At 50.7% G+C, this 22,098-nt stretch overlaps 1 protein-coding gene across 1 annotated transcript in view; it reads left to right on the top strand.

Annotated features, from left to right (window-relative positions):
- Window positions 1–257: 257 nt before the first annotated feature.
- The window catches only part of LOC137422015 (aquaporin-3), a 41,383-nt gene continuing 19,542 nt past the window's right edge, over window positions 258–22,098 (top strand). The window contains exon 1 of the mRNA XM_068108683.2: window positions 258–699. Within this exon, the coding sequence (XP_067964784.2) occupies window positions 592–699 (108 nt within the window). The 5' untranslated portion in view covers window positions 258–591. The remainder of the gene's footprint in view (window positions 700–22,098) is intronic.

The raw sequence follows: 22,098 nt of genomic DNA, 5'->3' as shown, positions 1-22,098 counted from the left end.
TGCTATCACTTTTTTTTCATATCTAGGGACATATATCTTGCTAAAAATCACAATGAGCCTTACTCCATCTGTATGGTACCGACCGGTCAATTTGGGGGGTCTGGCTCATACCCTAATGTGTTTGTGTGCGATTGCTTCACCTGCGCCTGGAGCGAAGTTCCCGCTATCTCCTTACGTTGCATCTGTCCCCTAGGCCACGCCCACTATGGAAATCAGCCAATGGAAATGCACGAGGCCCCGCCCATGATGCCGTTTATAAACCATGGTCGGCACGTGCATCGTTATGAACAGCGCTTGCTCGGTTCTTGCATGGATTCGTTAAGCTTGACGAGTTCGTTACTTTGCTCGTTTTAAGTGGATCAAAACTTTCATTTTTGTCTCCGAGCACGTGTTGAGCTTCTTTCCCTCCCATATTCCTATCCCTCCATACATTCCCATCGCAAAACATCCCTCGACCCTCGTGTCCCACGTGCAGCATACCTCGTCCTGAACTCGCTCACCTGCTGAACTCTCACCTTGTCTCGTGAAGCCCCCCACGACCCCACCCCGTGCCTCGTGAAGCCCCCCACGACCCCAGCACGTGTCTCGAGCATGTCGACCGGAGGGAGCAAGTTACGGGTCCTCGCGCAGCGTCTACGCGTCACGAGACCCCTCATTCGTGAAGCGTTCGCCGAAGGTTTGGGAACTTTCGTGCTGGTGGTGAGTCATACATTGTCATTCATTGTCATTCATTTAGTCGTGCGTTTCATTCAATGCTCCAATATGAATCCCCCTGTTAGTGTGTTACTTACACACCTGGTGTGGTAGGTATATGAGTAAGGCTTCTCTGTGATGGAAGAGAATGTTGGGGTCTTCGGAATGAAACTTGTGAGCTCCCGATAGGGGTTCAAGGATATTGTGTGGTAGTTGGGACAGGTAAAAGCAAACGGTACAGGTAGCCTGGGGTGCTAACGGCCAAGAGTAACACTAACAGCTGATGAAACATCTACACCTGTCTGTCTTGGTGTCGTGGAGTGCAGTTGATGGGACCGCTCTCCGCAACAACGAGTACCAGGTGAAACCACGAAGACCCCAAGATGATAACAACCCCGAATGGGGTTTCTGCGCTCCTAATACTAATAGTAATAGGGTTAGTGAACCTGAATTGGTCCTTTTATTAAGGATGACGTCCCTTTTGTGTCGCGGTGACGCTGATTTATATATTACGTACTTTGTATCGGGGTAGCGCGAACACCTTGTGGTGATGTGACGTGATCATGTCCTGGTGATTTAACCAAGCCGATATTAAAGGGTTAACACTCGCGAGTTTTAGGAATAATCTGATCCCAAAGGGTTTTCCTTGTGGGATTAACACTGATTCAGGTGTGTGATCTGACTGGACATAGGTGAAGGTTCAAATCGGTCATGGTCAGGTTGTCAGTTACTAACACATACGCCTATCCAGTTACGAACATGGTCACCTGGCCGGTTACTAACACATACGCCGATCCAGTTACTAACATTGTCACCTGGCCGGTTACTAACACATACGCCTATCCAGTTACTAACATGGTCACCTGGCCGGTTACTAACACATACGCCTATCCAGTTACTAACACATACGCCTATCCAGTTATTAACATGGTCACCCGGCCGGTTACTAACACATATGCCTATGCAGTTACTAACACATACGCCTATCCAGTTACTAACACATAAGCCTACCCAGTTACTAACATGGTCACCTGGCTGGTTACTGACACATACGCCTATCCAGTTACTAAGATGGTCACCTGACCGGTTATTAACACATACGCCTATCCAGTTATTAACACATACACCTATCCAGTGACTAACATGGTCACCTGGCCGGTTACTAACACATACGCCGATCCAGTTACGAACACATAAGCCTACCCATTTACAAATATGGTCACCTGGCCAGTTACGAACACATACGCCGCCTATCCAGTTACTAACATGGTCACCTTGCCGGTTGCTGAGGCGTCCACCTTGCCGGTTGCTGAGGCGTCCACCTTGCCGGTTGCTGAGGCGTCCACCTTGCCGGTTGCTGAGGCGTCCACCTTGCCGGTTGCTGAGGCGTCCACCTTGCCGGTTGCTGAGGCGTCCACCTTGCCGGTTGCTGAGGCGTCCACCTTGCCGGTTGCTGAGGCGTCCACCTTGCCGGTTGCTGAGGCGTCCACCTTGCCGGTTGCTGAGGCGTCCACCTTGCCGGTTGCTGAGGCGTCCACCTTGCCGGTTGCTGAGGCGTCCACCTTGCCGGTTGCTGAGGCGTCCACCTTGCCGGTTGCTGAGGCGTCCACCTTGCCGGTTGCTGAGGCGTCCACCTTGCCGGTTGCTGAGGCGTCCACCTTGCCGGTTGCTGAGGCGTCCACCTTGCCGGTTGCTGAGGCGTCCACCTTGCCGGTTGCTGAGGCGTCCACCTTGCCGGTTGCTGAGGCGTCCACCTTGCCGGTTGCTGAGGCGTCCACCTTGCCGGTTGCTGAGGCGTCCACCTTGCCGGTTGCTGAGGCGTCCACCTTGCCGGTTGCTGAGGCGTCCACCTTGCCGGTTGCTGAGGCGTCCACCTTGCCGGTTGCTGAGGCGTCCACCTTGCCGGTTGCTGAGGCGTCCACCTTGCCGGTTGCTGAGGCGTCCACCTTGCCGGTTGCTGAGGCGTCCACCTTGCCGGTTGCTGAGGCGTCCACCTTGCCGGTTGCTGAGGCGTCCACCTTGCCGGTTGCTGAGGCGTCCACCTTGCCGGTTGCTGAGGCGTCCACCTTGCCGGTTGCTGAGGCGTCCACCTTGCCGGTTGCTGAGGCGTCCACCTTGCCGGTTGCTGAGGCGTCCACCTTGCCGGTTGCTGAGGCGTCCACCTTGCCGGTTGCTGAGGCGTCCACCTTGCCGGTTGCTGAGGCGTCCACCTTGCCGGTTGCTGAGGCGTCCACCTTGCCGGTTGCTGAGGCGTCCACCTTGCCGGTTGCTGAGGCGTCCACCTTGCCGGTTGCTGAGGCGTCCACCTTGCCGGTTGCTGAGGCGTCCACCTTGCCGGTTGCTGAGGCGTCCACCTTGCCGGTTGCTGAGGCGTCCACCTTGCCGGTTGCTGAGGCGTCCACCTTGCCGGTTGCTGAGGCGTCCACCTTGCCGGTTGCTGAGGCGTCCACCTTGCCGGTTGCTGAGGCGTCCACCTTGCCGGTTGCTGAGGCGTCCACCTTGCCGGTTGCTGAGGCGTCCACCTTGCCGGTTGCTGAGGCGTCCACCTTGCCGGTTGCTGAGGCGTCCACCTTGCCGGTTGCTGAGGCGTCCACCTTGCCGGTTGCCGAGGCGTCCACCTTGCCGGTTGCCGAGGCGTCCACCTTGCCGGTTGCCGAGGCGTCCACCTTGCCGGTTGCCGAGGCGTCCACCTTGCCGGTTGCCGAGGCGTCCACCTTGCCGGTTGCCGAGGCGTCCACCTTGCCGGTTGCCGAGGCGTCCACCTTGCCGGTTGCCGAGGCGTCCACCTTGCCGGTTGCCGAGGCGTCCACCTTGCCGGTTGCCGAGGCGTCCACCTTGCCGGTTGCCGAGGCGTCCACCTTGCCGGTTGCCGAGGCGTCCACCTTGCCGGTTGCCGAGGCGTCCACCTTGCCGGTTGCCGAGGCGTCCACCTTGCCGGTTGCCGAGGCGTCCACCTTGCCGGTTGCCGAGGCGTCCACCTTGCCGGTTGCCGAGGCGTCCACCTTGCCGGTTGCCGAGGCGTCCACCTTGCCGGTTGCCGAGGCGTCCACCTTGCCGGTTGCCGAGGCGTCCACCTTGCCGGTTGCCGAGGCGTCCACCTTGCCGGTTGCCGAGGCGTCCACCTTGCCGGTTGCCGAGGCGTCCACCTTGCCGGTTGCCGAGGCGTCCACCTTGCCGGTTGCCGAGGCGTCCACCTTGCCGGTTGCCGAGGCGTCCACCTTGCCGGTTGCCGAGGCGTCCACCTTGCCAGTTGCCGAGGCGTCCACCTTGCCGGTTGCCGAGGCGTCCACCTTGCCGGTTGCCGAGGCGTCCACCTTGCCGGTTGCCGAGGCGTCCACCTTGCCGGTTGCCGAGGCGTCCACCTTGCCGGTTGCCGAGGCGTCCACCTTGCCGGTTGCCGAGGCGTCCACCTTGCCGGTTGCCGAGGCGTCCACCTTGCCGGTTGCCGAGGCGTCCACCTTGCCGGTTGCCGAGGCGTCCACCTTGCCGGTTGCCGAGGCGTCCACCTTGCCGGTTGCCGAGGCGTCCACCTTGCAGGTTGCCGAGGCGTCCACCTTGCCGGTTGCCGAGGCGTCCACCTTGCCGGTTGCTGAGGCGTCCACCTTGCCGGTTGCTGAGGCGTCCACCTTGCCGGTTGCCGAGGCGTCCACCTTGCCGGTCGACCAATGGACGTGCGCACCTGGCCGGTCGACTGACCGACAGGATCAGTCATCATTCTGCAATAGTCTGGAGCGTTCTGAAATCGTCTGGAATTCCGTTTTTCTTGGAGGAATCGGACATCTGTGTTTAAAGGTCAGGAATGGGATGTTGAGTGAGGAGGGTCCACTTTACTCCGGCCAGGCATGCAAGATCCACTTTGGGAGGAGGGGGGAGCACATGTGATGGGTCATGTATGGAGATTGATGGTTGGAGCACATATGATGGGTCATGTATGGAGATTGATGGTTAGAGCACATGTGATGGGTCATGTATGGAGATTGATGGTTGGAGCACATATGATGGGTCATGTATGGAGATTGATGATTGGAGCACATATGATGGGTCTTGTATAGAGATTGATGGTTGGAGCACAGGTCAAAATTCATGCTTCATTATAATATGTATTCAATAGTCCCGAATATTCAATAACTTTTCTTGTACATGTTTGTAGCCTTAAAATGGTCATGTGTTCGCCCCAGATTTGTGGTCCAAGGTTTGACCCTCGGTGGTCTTGTCTGGTTCTGATTTATTTATTTTATGTGGTGTAATGCCAGCAAGGGGTGCGTCATTGTGGAGCATGATCGTTTTGAAGGGACTTCAAGCCAACTCTCCTTTTCTTTCTCCGATGAGGGTTAACACCCAAAACATCAGCTTTTCCTTTTCTTCCCATTGAGGTTGGCTTAGTCCCCGGTGTGTACCCTGGTTAGAATAGGTACACCATATCCCTGCGTTTCGTAAGAGGCGATTAAGAGGGTTGGCGTCAGGAAGGGCATCCGGCCATAAAAACATTGCCTCAAAAAGAGAACCATGACAATTACGACTACATATGGGCAGGGTACAGCCCGAAGTGGAGATCGGTTTCTGAGGTTTGGGACATGGAATGTAGGGACAATGACAGGAAGATCACGAGAAGTGGTGGAAGTATTGGTCAGAAGAAGAGTGGACATATGTTGTGTGCAAGAGACGAGATGGAAGGGAAGTGGTGTGAGAATGGTGAAGGGTAGGCAGGGACAGAAATACAAGTTTGTGTGGCAAGGGTGCCCGGAGGGCGTGAATGGTGTTGGTGTCCTGTTTTCTGAGGAGTTTGTAGACAATGTGGTGAGTGTGACTAGAGTGAGTGATAGGTTGATGATGGTGAAAATGATGATTGGAAAGCTCTTGGTGAACGTCATCTCGGGATATGCTCCGCAGGTTGGTCGGAGCGATGAAGAGAAGGACAAGTTCTGGTGTGCGATAGAGAGGCTGATGGAAAACGTGAAAGATGAGGAAGTTGGTGTGGTAGGAGGAGACCGAAATGGACATGTGGGAAGGAGTATGGACGGGTTTGAGAGAGTTAATGGGGATTATGGATATGGTGTGAGAAATGGAGAAGGTGAAAGGATTTTGGAGTTTGCTGATGGAGCTGATTTGTTGATTTGTAATACTCAGTTCCAGAAAGGGGATAATAAGCTTGTTACATACACGTCTGGTGGGTCGACGACAACCGTTGACTACCTGATGGTGCGTAGGCGTGATAGGGGGCACCTCCGGGACACAAAGGTGATCCCGGGGGAGGAGGCTCTTTCACAGCACCACTTGGTTGTCTGCGACATAAGGGTGAAAGGTGCTAGGAGAGCTCGGCGGGTGAAGTACCAACCGAGAATGAAGGTGTGGAGGTTGAAAGAGGTGACAGTAAGGGAGGCATTAAAAGAGAGGCTGAGTAGGGTAGAGGATGATGTGGTTGAGTTTGAACGTGGTTGGATGTCAATGAAAGATAGTCTGTTGGGAGCCGTTGGTGAGGTATGTGGATGAACAAAAGGACCACCGAGGCACTCGGAAACATGGTGGTGGGATGAGGAAGTTGGAAAGAGGATTGACGAGAAGAGGAAGAAGTTCAAGGAGTGGCAGAAGGCGAAGGGTACGGGAGCAGAAAAAGCAGAGCATGAAAGTTATAAGGCAGCCAAGAAGGCTGCAAAGAAAGAGGTAGCAAAGGCGCAGGAGGCATGTAGGAAAATGTTTGCAGAACGCTTGGATTCGGAAGAGGGTCAGAGAGCAGTATTCGGGATTGCAAAGCAGATAGTGAAAGAAAGGTGTGATGTGATGGGGGTGAGTTGCTTGAAGGATGAAGTGGGACAAATCGTTGTGGACCCAGATGGAATTAAAGGAAGATGGAAAAGATCTATGGAAATGCTGTTGAATACAGAGAATGAATGGGATGGCAACATAGAGAGTAACCCAGTTTTAGGACCGGCAGAGAAGATAACTGAGAAGGAAGTTAAGGAAGCGATAAAAGCAATGAAGAGTAGAAAAGCGGGAGGGCCGATGGGAGTTGTGGGAGATATGTTGAAGGCAGCAGGAAGTTGGGGTGTGAAGAGAATGAAAGAGATCTGTAATCTGGTGGTGAAAGAAGGCCGCATTCCAGTGGATTGGGAACTGAGTACCGTCGTCCCTCTATACAAGGGGAAAGGTGACCCTCTGGAGCGTGGCTCGTACCGAGCGATAAAGTTATTGGAGCATGGAATGAAGGTATTGGAAAGGGTGTTGGAGAGGAGGATTAGGAAGAAGGTGAAGATCGACGAAATGCAGTTTGGATTTATGCCAGAAAGAGGAACGACAGACGCACTCTTTATTGTGAGGCTTGGTGTGGAGAAGTATAAAACACTTGTACACTGCAAGGACTTCCAGGAAAGAAGTTGGTATTTCAAAAAAGTGGATCTGGGGTGAATTAGCGGGGGTAGAAAATATCAAGATTTTGGATGGCGGAAGATAAGAGATGGTGGTGAACAGCTGTTTTAAAGACCTGGAGGGAGGAGTGCGATTGAAGAGAGTGAGGGAGTTTGTTCCAGAGACTGGAGAAAAGGGGAATGAAGGAGTGAAGGTGAGCAGAGAGTCTTGATTTTGGCAGTTTAACCAGAAGAGGGTTGCTGGCAGATCTTGTACTACCTGTAGGAATATTTGGGGGACAGAGCCCAGAGAGAGCTGGGGGAGCAAGGCCGGAGAGCAGTCTGTAGAAGACAGAAAGCCCACCAACCTGCCTGTGGTGAGTAAGTGAAAGGCCCTCGCGGGAGATTCCAATGATTCTGAAAGCTTTGGTTTCAACAGCGTGAAGACGAGCTAGGTGTGAGGCAGGTGCACTGGCCCAGAGGAAGAACAGTATTCCATTGAGCTGCGGATGAAAGCCTTGTATGTGGTGAGGAGCTCAGGTGTGCCAAGGAAAGTCTTCGCATGACGGAAGATGCCCAGTCGCCAACTGGCTTTGGAGGCCAGATTGGAAATGTGGTTTTCCCAGGAAAGATCATGGCAGATAGTGAGACCCAAAAGCTTGAGTGACAGAACTTCTTGGAGAGGATTGTTCAGAAAGTAGATCGGAGGGTTGTCCAGTCGGTCTTTTCGGAGAGACATAGTAAGAGTGTGAGATTTGTCAGGATTGAAAGACATGTTCCACTTGTTTGACCAGTCTGTGATTTTGTCCAGGTCTGCAGAGAGTGAGGAGGCTGCAGCCTGCCGATCTGAAGGATGAGGAATGGAGTTGCTGAGAGTGTAGTCATCAGCAAAGCGATAGAGAGGATTTTCCAGAGAGTCAGAGAGATCATTGATGAAGACCAGAAAAAGCACAGGGCCCAGAACACTGCCTTGGGGAACTTCTGCCTGAACAGGAAGGGGAGATGAGAGAAACCCATTCAGGGCCACACGTTGACGACTAGAGAGTAGATCCATTCAGTCCATATTGGAGATCCATTCAGATCCTTTCTTTTCAGTTAGTCATTGCAGGCATTTTCCAGGCCATGCACGTATACCAACAGAGTGAAGACTTTTCCAGGTATTTGCACAGGTATTTATTTCTTAAATAATTTGCCAAGGCCGCATTAACCTTTTCTGGGCCTGGCACCAAACAAATTTGTGGACCCCTATTTGGGGGAGTAACCATTGCCAAAGACAGAAAATTGACACAGAAGTCGTCTTTAACACAGCTCACACCTGTGCATTCACGTTTCAGTCGCAGGTTTCAGTCGCAGGTTTCAGTCGTAGGTTTTAGTCGCAGGTTTCAGTCGCAGATGGAGGTGGCTACCACTAGGGTACTAGCAATCAGTTTGTTTTGTATCCCACTGATAGGCCAGATCTGTATCCAAACCAAAATCTAATCGGCTTGTTGTTTTCACTAACCAACTTATCCACCAAGTTTTGTCAGAAGTCGTCCACAACTTTTTGAGATATCTTGCTATATATCGTTTTTGGCCATGTATCCCTCAATGGTGAAGAATCGCTGCAAAAATAACTGGAAAGGCACTCGGTAGAGAGCATACCTCCACCAGGCGGAACAGTTTGTTTTGTATTCCAATGATAGGCCGGATCTGGATTCGGACCTGAACAAAAATCTAATCGGCTTTTTCTTGTCACTTGACCAACTCATCCCCCAAGTTTAGTCATAACTCGTCCATAACTTTTTTTAAATATTATGGTATATATCGCTTTTCACCCCATCTCTCAATGGTGAAGAATCACTAAAAATGTTCATAATTCTGGAATCCGAATCCATGTTCAGATCTTCACCAAAATGGGATCAATTCTTCTTTGTCAGACACACAACCGATCCACCAGGTTTCGTCCAAATCCGTCCACAACCTTTTGAGATATCCTGCTGTATATCATTTTTGGCCCGATCTCCCAATGGTGACGAATCACTTAAAAAAAAATTCTCGTAGCCGGATCCGAATCTGGATCTTCACCAAAATCTAATCATTTAGTCCTTGTCACATACGCTACCTCTCTTCCAAATTTCGTCCAAATCCGTCGACAACCTTTTGAGATATCATGTTCACAAACAGACAGACAAACAGGGGTGAAAACATAACCTCCATCCACCTTCAGTGGTGGGGGGTAATTAAAACATTCTCCTATCCGGATCCAGATTTGAATATTCACCAAAATTTAATCAAGTGGTGCTTGTCATGCACCCAACGTGTCCACCAAGTTTGTTCTGAATCCGTCCACAACTTTATGAGATATCGTGCTATATATTGTTTTTTTGCCCCATATCCCAATGGTGAAGAATCACTTTAAAAATTCTCGGATCCAGATCTAGATCCGGATATTCACCAAAATCTAATAATTCTATCCTTGTGCCATACCAAAGCTCTCCACCAAATTTCGTCTGAATCCATCCACAACTTTTTGAGATATCCTGTTCACAAACAGACAAACGGGGGTGAAAACACAACCTCCATCCACCTTCGGTGGCGGATGTAAAAAATGGATAAAACAGCCTGTCATGTGCTAATCCCACTAAGTTATATACATAACCCAGCATTAATTATATACATGTTCTTGAAACGTATCGCGATGTTATACGCTTGAATAATATCCCGGTCGCTATGGGCCCCTTCTGATTGTGGGCCTGGTGCCAAGCGCCATTGTCGCCATTGTAAGCCCAGCACTGTGTTTGGGGATCAGGTATAATTATTCCATCGAAGACCAACATATTTGTCTGAGAGAGTGCAGGCTCACTGACCAGGGTCTCTTGTAAGAGGTCACCACTGTGGGTCACATCAACATTCACAAAAAGGGGAATATATATATATATATATATATATATATATATATATATATATATATATATATATATATATATATATATATATATATATATACACATATATATATATATATATACACATATATATATATATATGGAGGTCATATATGAATATATGGAGGTCGACTCCATATGATGAGTGGATACCAGAGATAACGTCACCGCGTGGCAGGCGGTGCGTATCGCTCCCAGCAAGGTGCAGCAGCAGCTGTATGGGACACCTTGCTGGTGGTTCTCCACTGATGATATGAAGGTCGCATAGTGACTGATATATATATCGTGGGTATATATATCAGTTGAGGCATCGGCATGTGGTCTGCTTAGGATTCCAAGAAGATCTGGCCTGTGTTGTGGGACATGATCCACTACAGCCTTTGTATCTCAAAGCAGACGGTACTGCCAGTTCAAAGTCCTTTTTGAAGGATTATTTTGGGGCTGGTCGGTGAAATGAAGACAGCGAGTGAGATTGTGACTTCAGTAGTCCATATACTAAGGGTATAAAAGGGTATAAAAACAATTTATATGGTGTTGAAAGTTCCCAAGAGCAAGGTGAGCTCCATCATTAGGAAATGGAAAGAATATGAACTATCCTGACTCTTCCTACAGCTGGCCGTCTGACTAAACAGAGCAACCGGGCAAGAAGGACCTTGGTCAGGGAGATGACCAATAACCCAATGACCAATCTGGCAGAACTACAGAGTTCCTTTGCTGAGATGGGAGAACCTGCTGGAAGGACAACAGTCTCTGCAGCACTTCACAAATCTAGGTTTTATTGGAAAGTGGCCAGACGGAAGCCACGTCTGAGAAAAAGGCACATGATAGTATGCCTGGAGTTGTCAAAAAGGCACGTGAAAAACTCAAAATGTTCTGTGATCTGATGAGAAAAAAAATTGAACTCTTCGGCCTGAATGCCAATGGAAGGTGTGAAAACATTTTGCTACCTCGGAGACGTGCTGAATGGAGAAGGTGGATCAGACTCGGCAACGGTTGCTGGAGTGAGATGTGCATGGAAGACGTTTCGGGAACTGAGTGGCGTGCTGACGAGGATGGGAGTGTCGTTGAAGCTGAAGTGTGAGAAGTGTTATGATTTATGGGAGTGAGACATGGGTAATGAACGTAGAGCAGCAACGAAGGCTGGAAAGGGTGGAAATGCGAATGGTTCGGTGGATGTGCGGAGTGTCGTTGAGAGAGAGGAAGACAAATGATGAATTGCGAAAGATGATGGGAATAGAGCCTGTGATTGATGCTGTGAAGAGGAACAGGTTGAGATGGTTTGGTCATGTGTTGAGGAAGGATGAAAGTGACTGGTTGAGAAGAGTGATGGAAATGAATGTAGAGGGAAGTAGATGACGGGGAAGACCGAGAAAGACTTGGCAAAGCTGATGGAAGAAGAAATGCGGGCAAGGGGAGATGCAGAAAATAGGGCAAAATGGAGAAGATTGTCATGGGGCCTACAAGGCTAACCCCTGCTCCAGCAGGGAAAATGGCCTTAAAATGCCTGTTGTTGTTGTTGTTGTTGTTGGCCTGAATGCAAAGCGCTACATCTGGCGGAAACTGAGCACAGCTCATCACCCATCTAACACCATCCCTAGCGTGAAGCATGGCGGTAGCAGCGTCATGCTATGGGGATGCTTTTCAGCGATAGCGACTGAGGGACTTGTAAGGATAGAAGGAACAATGAATGGAGCCAAATACAGGCAAATCTTTGAGTAGAACATGCTTCAGAGTTCAAAAGACCTTAGACTGTGGTGAAGATTTACGTTCCAACAGGACAATGACCCCAAGCATACAGCCAAAGCAACACTGGAATGGCTTCAAAACAAGAATGTGAAAGTCCTTCAGTGATCCAGAGAAAACCAAGACTTGAATCCCATTGAGAATCTGTGGAAAGATTTGAAGATTGCTGTTCCCTGATGCTCCCCATCCAAATTGACAGAGCTTGAGCAAATCTGCAAGGAAGAATGGGAGAAACTCCCCAAATCCAGAGGTGCAAAGGTGATACAGACATACTCGAGAAGACTCGAAGCTGTAATCTCCACCAAAGGTGCTTCTACGATGTATTGACTCAGGGGGTTGAATACTTATGTAAATTAGATATTTCTGTATGTCACTCTTAATTATTTTGTAAAACAAATTCAAAAAACATTATGGGGTGTACTTTGGCATTCAGACCAAAGAGTTCAATTTCTTCTGATCAGATCACAGAACATTTTGAGTCTTTCATGTGCCTTTTTGAAAATTCCAGGCATGCTGCCATGTGCCTTTTTCTCAGGCGTGGCTTCCATCTGGCGTCTGGCCATGTGTCGATCAGTGACCAAAAAAATGTAAACCATTTTTAATTCAAGTTTTAACACAACAAAATGTGAAAAAGTCACTGGGTGTGAATACTTTCTGAAGACACTGTACAAGGGTTTGCATTCCTGATGGGAAGGGGTGTGTGTGTGTGTGTGTGTGTGTGTGTGTGTGTGTGTGTGTGTGTGTGTGTGTGTGTGTGTGTGTGTGTGTGTGTGTGTGTGTGTGTGTGTGTGTGTGTGTGTGTGTGTGTTGTTCAGAAATTCTGCCCCGTCTTTGTATGTAATATATTAATAGCTCCACTACCCTAAAAGTGGAGTATATATCTCGTAAAAAATAAATTGTTTTTGACAAAAGACAAATGTGTTGTCATGGAGATGGTGAATTTGAGCTGGAATTATTTATATGCCTTAATTTGTAGTGAAAAATCACTCATAGAGCGGCACTTGGCAAAAGAGAACAAAGTAGAATGGCACTCAGTAGAGCATCCTTTTGACCTCACAAATAATTGGTGGTAGAATTCAGTTAGCCGATATGAAAATCCTATTTAAATTTCAAGTCAATTAGACGAAAATTTAGGATTTTAGAAATTTGAAAAAAGTCATTGACCTTTGGCCTATGTTGACCTTTTGGCGTATGCTGATCTCAAAAATAGTTGGTGGTTGAATTGAGTTAGCTGACATGTAAATCATATTCAAATTTCAAGTGAATCAGATGAAAATTGAGGATTTTAGATATTTGAAAAAAAAGTGGTTGGTCTTTGGCCTTTGAACTTTTGGCCTATGCTGATCTCAAAAATGGTTGGTGGTTGAATTCAGTTATCCGATATGTATATCCTTTTCAAATTGCAAGTCAATTAGATGAAAATTGAGGATTTTAGAAATTTTAAAACAAGTGGTTGACCTTCGGCCTATTTTGATCTTTTGACCTCAAATATATAGGATTTTGTCGGACCACAAACTCTACCATTTGGTGACGTTTCGTGAAGATCGGTTTAAAATCGTGACCTGTAGGCAAGTATCAGTGAGCGAACAGACAAACCCACACACACACACACACACACACACACACACACACACACACACACACACACACACACACACACACACACACACAAACCGGAGTGATCAACTTACTTGCAAAAAAACAAACTTTTAGCCGCGTCGCAGACGCTGCGCATAGAGTGCCCTCTGCTGTTGTTGTTGTTCTTCTTCTTCTTCTTCTTGCAGAGAAGACAAAACCTCAAAGCTCCACCCATTCTGGGAACCATAGCTCCACCCATTCTGGGAGAGCCTTCATATAAACAAATATCCACCATTTTATTAACTCGCATAGCTTTGAGGCCTGTTTGTAGGCCCGTGGTGTCTTCCTCTCTCACACAGTTTTATTTCAAATCAAATTCGATATATCATTTCATTTTTCACAGTCACTAACATAGTTTTAGACTCAGTTGAAAAAAAACGGGAAGAAAATCCGATGAAAGTTGCCCTTTATAGAACGAAATGAATTCTCAAAGGCCTGTAACTTCAAGTCCATTGAGATTTTTTTTTTTTTAAATCGCGGCATGGTCAGTCATAAAAACCACCTTTAGAGGCCATTTTTCCCCGCAAGCGGGGGTTGGCCTTTTTCGGGAACTGTGGTTGTTGTTTTTCGGTCCCCTTTTTGAAGCAATGTTTTACGGCCGGATGCCCTTCCTGACGCCAACCCTTTTTGCCGCCTTTTACGACAAGCAGGGAATTACCAGTGAACTGGTACTCAATTTGCCGACCTCGGAAGGATGACAGGCTGAGTCAACCCCCCTGGCGTTAATTCAGCGATTGACCGGGATTCGAACCCAGGATCCTAGGATCCTAAGCCGGCACCCTAGCCGCTATCCCAACACCAGGGACTCATACACCGCCCGAAATAAGAGACGGGAAAATGCCGAGATATATATATATATTTTGTTTAAATCGCGGCATGGTCAGTCATACACCGCCCAAAATAACAGACGGGAAAATGCCGAGATATATTAAAAATTCGTCCATTTGATGACAATCGTCACGATGAAATATTTAATTTATACGTCGTCACAATAATGTGGAGAGAGGAGCATAGCTTCGTTCACGTGTCGCCACACACGGGAAATTGCCGAGATATTTTTTTTTTAAATCGCGGCATGGTCAGTCATACACCGCCTGAAATAACAGACGGGAAAATGCCGAGATATATTAAAAATTCGTCGCCACACATGGGAAATTGCCGAGATATATTTTCACTTTGCACAAAAATAACATCAAGTAATCGAATCAATCGGAATGTCCTGTGCCTATAACATCGACGTTATAGGCACAGCTGCATCTAGGCATTGTGTAACATCGACACGGCTTTTGTTTTAATTAAAACTTTTTGTACTTGTTTTTCATTCAAATTCCTTTTGATATGCTGTTTCGTAGAGGGCTTGCAGGATAGCTTGGCGATCTGCACACCTGCCTTTAACCTATCTAACCTGGATTTGAATGCTGACATCTTTATAAACTCTCATATTTGTGTATCATATGCACTTGGTGGATGTTAAAGATCCCAGGTTTTTTGCCAACAGTGGGCGAGTTTTATCGTTGGCATCCCAAATAAATTTCCAAATCCTGCTCATGAAATCGCAAACTTTTTGATGTCCAAGCTCTGATATTCTGGCAAAATATACTATTATCAATTAATAGCAAAACGCTAACCTCCCCCGCGATTTGTTGCGTTGCCAAGCAAGATATCTAACGTAGGGAAGGGTTCGGGTAGACACGGAATAAAGACCAATGAAGAGGATGCATTTCCAAGTTTGAGATTTAAAAATCTTCATGAAAAAGATGACACATTATGAAGATGTGGTTTTTTATTTCCTTCATATTTTATTTCCACCGTTGAAAGAATGCGTTGTTTTTGACTCATTGTGCCGCTTCTACGAGTTTTGTTGATTTTTGGGGAAACACAAGTTTTTTTGGGAAAAATGATGTAGAATCACTTTAAAAACTCTCGGATCTTTATCTTTCCCAAAATCGAATCAATTCATCCTCGTCACACATCCAACCTGTCCACCAAGGTTCGTCCGAATCCGACCACAAATTTTACAGGTATCCTGTTCACAGACAGACAGACACACACCGACTGACTGCCACACAGGGGTGATGGCATAACCTCCATGCACCTTCGGCCTAACCTGCATTCAGTGGCGGAGGTAAAGAACCGGCACGTTGTATCTCAACATGAACACATGATTATGCACCTGCTTTGAACTGGTGGTCAATGCAGTGGCGTGAAGCATTTTTGTACTGTACATCATTGCTATTTTGGTTCGACAGCTTCACTACAACACCCCATTAAATTCACTTTGCTTCTTCTGATGCTGGTAGTTTTCTTGAAATCCTCTTTAAAAACCTGCAAACTGGTGGATGCAGGTTATGTTTTCACCCCTGTTTGTTTGTTTGTTTGTTTGTGAACAAAATATCTCAAAAGGTTGGGGAAGGATTCGGACGAAATTTGGCAGAGATGTAGCGTATGTCACAAGGACGAAATGATTATATTTTGGTGAAGATCCGGATTCGGATCCGACTATAGAATCTTTTAAATGATTCTTCACCATTGGGAGACGGGGCCAAAAACAATACGTAGCAGGATATCTCAAAAAGTTATGGATGGATTTGGACGAAACCTGGTGGAAAGGTTGTGTGTGTGACCAGGAATAATCGATTCGATTTTGGTGATGATCTTTGGTCAATAATATGAGAATTATTAATTTTTTAAAAGTTATTCTTCCCCATTGAGTGATACGGCCAATCAGGCGGAGGTATGCTCTCTACTGAGTGCCGTTCTAGTTAACTTATTATTTATTTCAGCACAGCTGAAGATGCAAAGTTGTGTTGTATAAAGTTTGGTAATTTATAGCATGATTTTGCAAAAGTAGACATGCTTGATACTATTGCCACAACATATATTATTATCTTTAACGTCCACTCCACCAACTAATGCGAGCAGATGGGACATTCAAACAAGCTTTGCCTCTGTGACACCTACAAACGAAGCTCCATGGTGAAACATCACGGCTGTTGAACTATTGGAGCCATTTGGTCCGATGCCAGCCGCACATGAGATCTTGAGCATTTTCAAGCCTTTGCAACAATGCAACCTTTGGAGAAGGCTTTTGCTATCTGAAAAGAATGTCAAAAATGTCTGCCAATTCATGTTCGGATGAAAGGCATGAAAAGTGCATAACTCGTGCAAAAGGGCAGTCTGAACTTTGCAGATGTGGCGATTCAAAGCGATCAACTCAGGATTGGCAAGTGAAGTAAAACTGGGGAAACACAAAGTTTATAACAGTTTTTTAATTTTTTTAAATTTATTTTTGGATTTTTGAACCACTTTCTTAAATTTTAACATTCGTGAGCAAAAATTCAACCACTTCAGTTGTTTTGTTGGAGTTTATAGAAGTTCAGAGATTTCTGTATGTGTGAGCAGTCCGAATGTAAAAAGTCATGGTAAGCTCGAACGTTAACATGCCCACAAAATGGTGCATATTTCAAGGAGTCCAAGAAACTCTCCAGAGCTGAAATTGTCTCTGTCAATTTTCAAAAATGGCACCCAGCAGTGGACAAGTCGCAGGCCTTGTCGGGAGCAGGACTGAGTTATCACTTGTTGAAGCCATTTTTCATGGACGAGTGAAAGAGGGATGAACCTACATCCATCGTCTCCGTTTGTTATGCTTGACTGCTGGAAGGGCGTGGTGGTGGTTGTACAACGAGTGGTAGGAAATAGGAGGTTTGGGGAAGTGGTTGGAGGAAAGAGAAGGGAATGTGTGTTTTACTGAGCATATCGAGGGATGGTCAAACATTTCTGCCATATCTTACTATAATTCACCAAATGTCTGTCTGTCCGTCTGTTCCCAGGTACCGCAAAAATGGCTGAACCGATCGCAACGAAATTTAGGTGGGTAATCTTGGGACCCCTGGAGTAAAATAGGCTATTGAAGGAGCTGGGGCTCCCACATCGATCGGAAGAATGGACGCGACAAAAAGCTGGAATTCATCCGAGTTGCTTTAATCAAACCAAACACTCAGGCACTCTGAAAAGCCCGTTTATCGGGCAGCAATATATATACATATTATCCCGGAGCGTTTGCCCAGGAAAGGCGAGAGGGGGCATGCCCGGGCGTCCCGACCGAGGCCTGGCAAGTTGAGCGCGGGCCTGCCCGGGCGTCCTGGCCGAGCCCGGCATGGTGATCGCTCCGCGTCCTTGATAGGTGCAAGGCGATTGTGAAAACCCAGCGGTAGCCGCTACACACGTCCCCCCAGAATCGACTTGCACCGGCAGGGTCAATTTGAGGGGGGTCCTGATGACCCGGCCGAAGCGACCCCTGGCGGGTCGTGGGAGGGGGTCCGGTGTGGTGGTGGGCGGTCGAGTGGGGGGCACCGTGGACGGGGGGCGGCCTCGCCGCGGCGGAAGGGCCACCCGTGGTGGGTGGTCGACGTCCACGTGCGCCGGCTTGACGCGGTCCACCGCAATCCGGTCCGACCTGCCGCCGATGTCGATGACGAACGACTTGTCGTCCCGTCGCAGCACCCGGAAGGGCCCGTCGTACGGCGGCCGGAGTGGCCCCCGATGTGCGTCGTGACGCACAAAAACATACTCCGCTGTGCGAAGTGCTGGGGGGATGTAGGACTGGGGGTCACCGTGGTGGGATGTTGGCACGGGGGCAAACCGTCGGGCGGCCTCCTGGAGGTCCGAGCGCTGGTGAGCTGCGGACCAGGGACTGGTAGCGTCGGGCACGAATTCGCCCGGGACGCGTAGCGCCTGGCCATAGACAAGCTCGGCGGTGGATGCCTGGAGGTCCTCCTTGGGGGCCGTGCGGAGGCCCAAAAGGACCCACGGCAGCCGGTCGGCCCAACCGCCGTCTTGAAGGCCGGCCATGAGCGCGGCCTTCATGGAGCGGTGGAATCGCTCGCACAATCCGTTTGCTTGGGGGTGGTAGGCCATAGTACGGTGGAGCTTGACCCCCAGGTTGCGGGCGACCGCGCCCCACAGCTCGGAGGTGAACTGTGGTCCGCGGTCTGACGAGATGTCCGCCGGTGCGCCGAAGCGGGCGACCCAGGTGGCGATGAAAGCCTGCGCCACGTCGGCGGTGGTGGTGGAGACGAGGAGAACGGCCTCCGGCCACCTGGTGGTCCTGTCCACCATGGTGAGCAGGTGTGTGAACCCCCGTGATGGGGGGAGGGGGCCCACCAGATCCCCGTTGACGTGGTCGAAACGTCGTTCGGGCACGGTGAAAGGTGCCAGCGGGGCCTGGGTGTGTCGGTGGACCTTGGCCCGTTGGCAGGCCGTGCAGGTGCTGGTCCAATCGCGGACGTCCCGACGAAGGCCGTGCCAGACGAATCGCGCCGACACCAGCTTCTGGGAAGCTTTCCGGCCCGGGTGGGAAAGGCCGTGGAGGGAGGCGAAGATGCGGCGTTGCCAGGTGACGGGCACAATGGGGCGAGGCTGGCCTTGGGAGACGTCGCAGAGCAGGACAGTGTCCGCGAAGGGGATGTCGGCCAGGCGGAGGCCCGTGTCCACCACCCGGAGGGCTTGCACCGTGGTGTCGGTGGTTTGGTCCGCTGCCATAAGCGCAAAGTCCACGCCCAGGTGGACCGCGTTCGCGCTGGCCCGGGAAAGACAGTCGGCCACGGCGTTGTTTTTGCCGGCGACGTGCTGGATGTCCGTGGTAAACTCCGACACGGCGGAGAGGTGGCGCTGTTGGCGGGCCGACCACGGCTCCGTGACCTTGGCCATGGCGTAAACCAACGGCTTGTGGTCGACGAACGCCGTGAAAGGTCGGCCCTCCAGGAGGTGGCAGAAATGGCGGACGGCCAGGTGTAGACCGAGGAGCTCCCGGTCAAACGTGCTGTATTTGAGCTCGTTCGGCCGGAGCTGCCGGCTGAAAAAAGCGAGTGGCTGCCAAACCCCGTTCACCCATTGCTCATGTACGGCGCCCACCGCGTAGTCGGAGGCATCCGTGGTGAGGGCGATGGGAGCGTTGAGCACCAGGTGAGCGAGCAGTGTTGCGTCGGCGAGGGCCCGCTTTGAGCTTTGGAAGGCCGCATCCATTGCTGCGGACCAGGCGATGTCGTGCTTGGCCGGCTTGCCCCGGAGGGCTTCGTAGAGGGGCCGCATGAGTTGAGCAGCGCGGGGCACGAAGCGGTGATAAAAATTCACCATTCCCAGGAATTCCTGCAGGGCCTTTATGGTGCGGGGACGCGGGAACGTGGTGATGGCCTCGACCTTGGTTGGCAGCGGCACGGCCCCGTTCTTGGTGATGTGGTGGCCCAAAAAATCAACGGCCATCGTGCCGAAGTGGCATTTGGCCGGGTTGACGATGAGGCCGTGCTCGCTGAGGCGCCCGAACAGTGTTCGGAGGTGGAGGAGGTGCTCGGCCCGGGACGTGCTGGCGACAAGGATGTCGTCCAGGTAAACGAAAAGGAACGGCAGGTCACGCAGCACGCCGTCCATCAAGCGCTGGAACGCCTGAGCCGCGTTCTTGAGACCAAACGGCATCCGCAAGAATTCGAATAAGCCGAACGGCGTGATGACTGCCGTTTTAGGGACGTCGGCCGCCCTGACAGGTACCTGGTGATATCCCCGTATGAGCTCAATTTTCGAAAAAATGACCCGTCCCGCCAGACGGGCGGAGAAGTCTTGGATATGCGGGATCGGGTACCTGTCGGGGGTGGTAGCGTCATTGAGACGGCGGTAGTCGCCACACGGGCGCCATCCACCCCCCGGCTTTGGCACGATGTGCAGTGGCGAGGCCCACGCGCTATCGGAGCGCCGCACGATGCCGAGGTGCTCCAACGCGTCGAATTCGGCCTTCGCCACGGCGAGCTTGGCTGGGTCGAGGCGGCGGGCCCTGGCGTAGACCGGCGGGCCCGTGGTTGGTATGTGGTGCTCGATCCCATGCCATACTGCGACGGCCGAAAACGTCGGCCGCGTGAGGGCCGGGAACTCCGTGAGCAGGCGAGCAAACTCGTTCGCCGCCGGGACGGCGCATGCCAGCTCGGTCGGCGCGGAGCTGCTCAATGTGCATACCAGGGAGCTGAAGGTTTCGGCGTTGATTAAACGACGCCGTTGGACGTCCACCAGCAGTCCGTGTGCGCAGAGGAAGTCGGCGCCTAGCAGAGCCATGGGCACGTTTGCGGTTACAAACGTCCAAGCAAAGCGTTGGCCGCCGAAGCAGAGGGTGATGTTGCGCGGGCCGAAGGTGCGGATGGTCGATCCGTTGGCCGCAACCAAGGAGGGGCCGCAAACCGCGGATTGCCTGTCCTGGTCAGAGGCGGGTATGACACTCAGTTGGGCGCCGGTGTCGCACAGGAAGCGCCGTCCGGACGCTTTATCCGTGATGAACAGTAAGTTGCCCGTGTGGCCGGCGCTCATGGCTGGTAATGAACGCCGGCCCGGCCGTTTCCCGGCCTGCCGAAGGTGCACGGGGGTCGGCATGTCCGGGCCTTCTGTCCGAACCTGGCATGATAGTAACACCACGCTTGGTCAGGTGGAGGCCCCGGTCGTCATGCTGGAGGTGGTCGGCTCGGTGTAGCGGCCGCCAATTGCGTCGGCAGTTCGGTCGTCGACCGTGCCGGGTGCTCGGGCGCCATGGGTGTTGCGTCGGACGGCGGTGGGTCCCATGTCGCCGCTGCGATGCGCTGTCCTGCGGCGGAGATCTTGTCGGCTTCTCTGGCAAGGGCCCGGGGATCTGTGATCGTCGTGCTTGCCAGGGCGAGGCGTACCGGGTTAGGCAGCTGACGGAGGAACAGCTCCCGGAACAGGAATGCCGGAGAGTGCTCGCCGAGCAGTGAAAGCATGTAGTCCATTCGCTCGGAAGGGCGCGTGTCGCCGAGCTCGGGCAGGTCAAGCAGGCGCCGTGCGCGTTCCACCGATGGGAGGGCGAAAGCGTCGAGGAGAAGCTTCTTAATCGCGCCGTATTTGTCAGCGGCTGGCGGGCTCTCGAGGAGGCTCAGGGCGCGGGCCGCGGTGGCCGAACCGAGCGCTGCTACCACATGGTGGAAGCGGGTGTCGTCGGCCGTGATGCCTCGCAGGGCGAACAGGGAATCCGCCTGTGCGAACCAAACCGCCACGTGAGCCTCCCAGAAGGTAGGCAGTTTAAGGGCGACTGCCGTGTCCATGTCGGTAGGTCACCAATGAAGGAGCTGGGGCTCCCACGTCGATCGGAAGAATGGACGCGACAAAAAGCTGGAATTCATCCGAGTTGCTTTAATCAAACCAAACACTCAGGCACTCTGAAAAGCCCGTTTATCGGGCAGCAATATATATACATATTATCCCGGAGCGTTTGCCCAGGAAAGGCGAGAGGGGGCGTGGCCCAGCGTCCCGACCGAGGCCTGGCAAGTTGAGCGCGGGCCTGCCCGGGCGTCCTGGCCGAGCCCGGCATGGTGATCGCTCCGCGTCCTTGATAGGTGCAAGGCGATTGTGAAAACCCAGCGGTAGCCGCTACACTATATTGTTTTTCCAATTTTTTTTTCCAATTTTTCCAATTTTCCAGTTTTTCCAAACACGATGGAATAATATATGAATAGTGATGTGGCTTTTATTGAAATTCTACAAATACTGTTTAGATTTTGATGATTTGCGTGTGATATGATTTAACGGATGTTTATATAAATCGTTTAAAATAAAAAAGCCTTCAATTTCTGATATTTTGCCTTTTCATTTGGGCCTCCCAATTGAAGCCCCGTCCGTAGGGTGGGTACCGTTGGTAGTATATTATTAATACAAGCTTGTGGTGGAGGAAATCCAATGTGGAAGCTAACGGAGGATGAGCAATGGATGAT

This window comes from Myxine glutinosa, chromosome 2 (genome assembly GCF_964187855.1).
Source record: "Myxine glutinosa chromosome 2, kmMyxGlut1.1, whole genome shotgun sequence".
NCBI classification, from domain to species: Eukaryota; Metazoa; Chordata; class Myxini; order Myxiniformes; family Myxinidae; genus Myxine; species Myxine glutinosa.
Note: the sequence above shows the minus strand (reverse complement) of the source record. Positions and strands in the feature narration are given on the sequence as shown.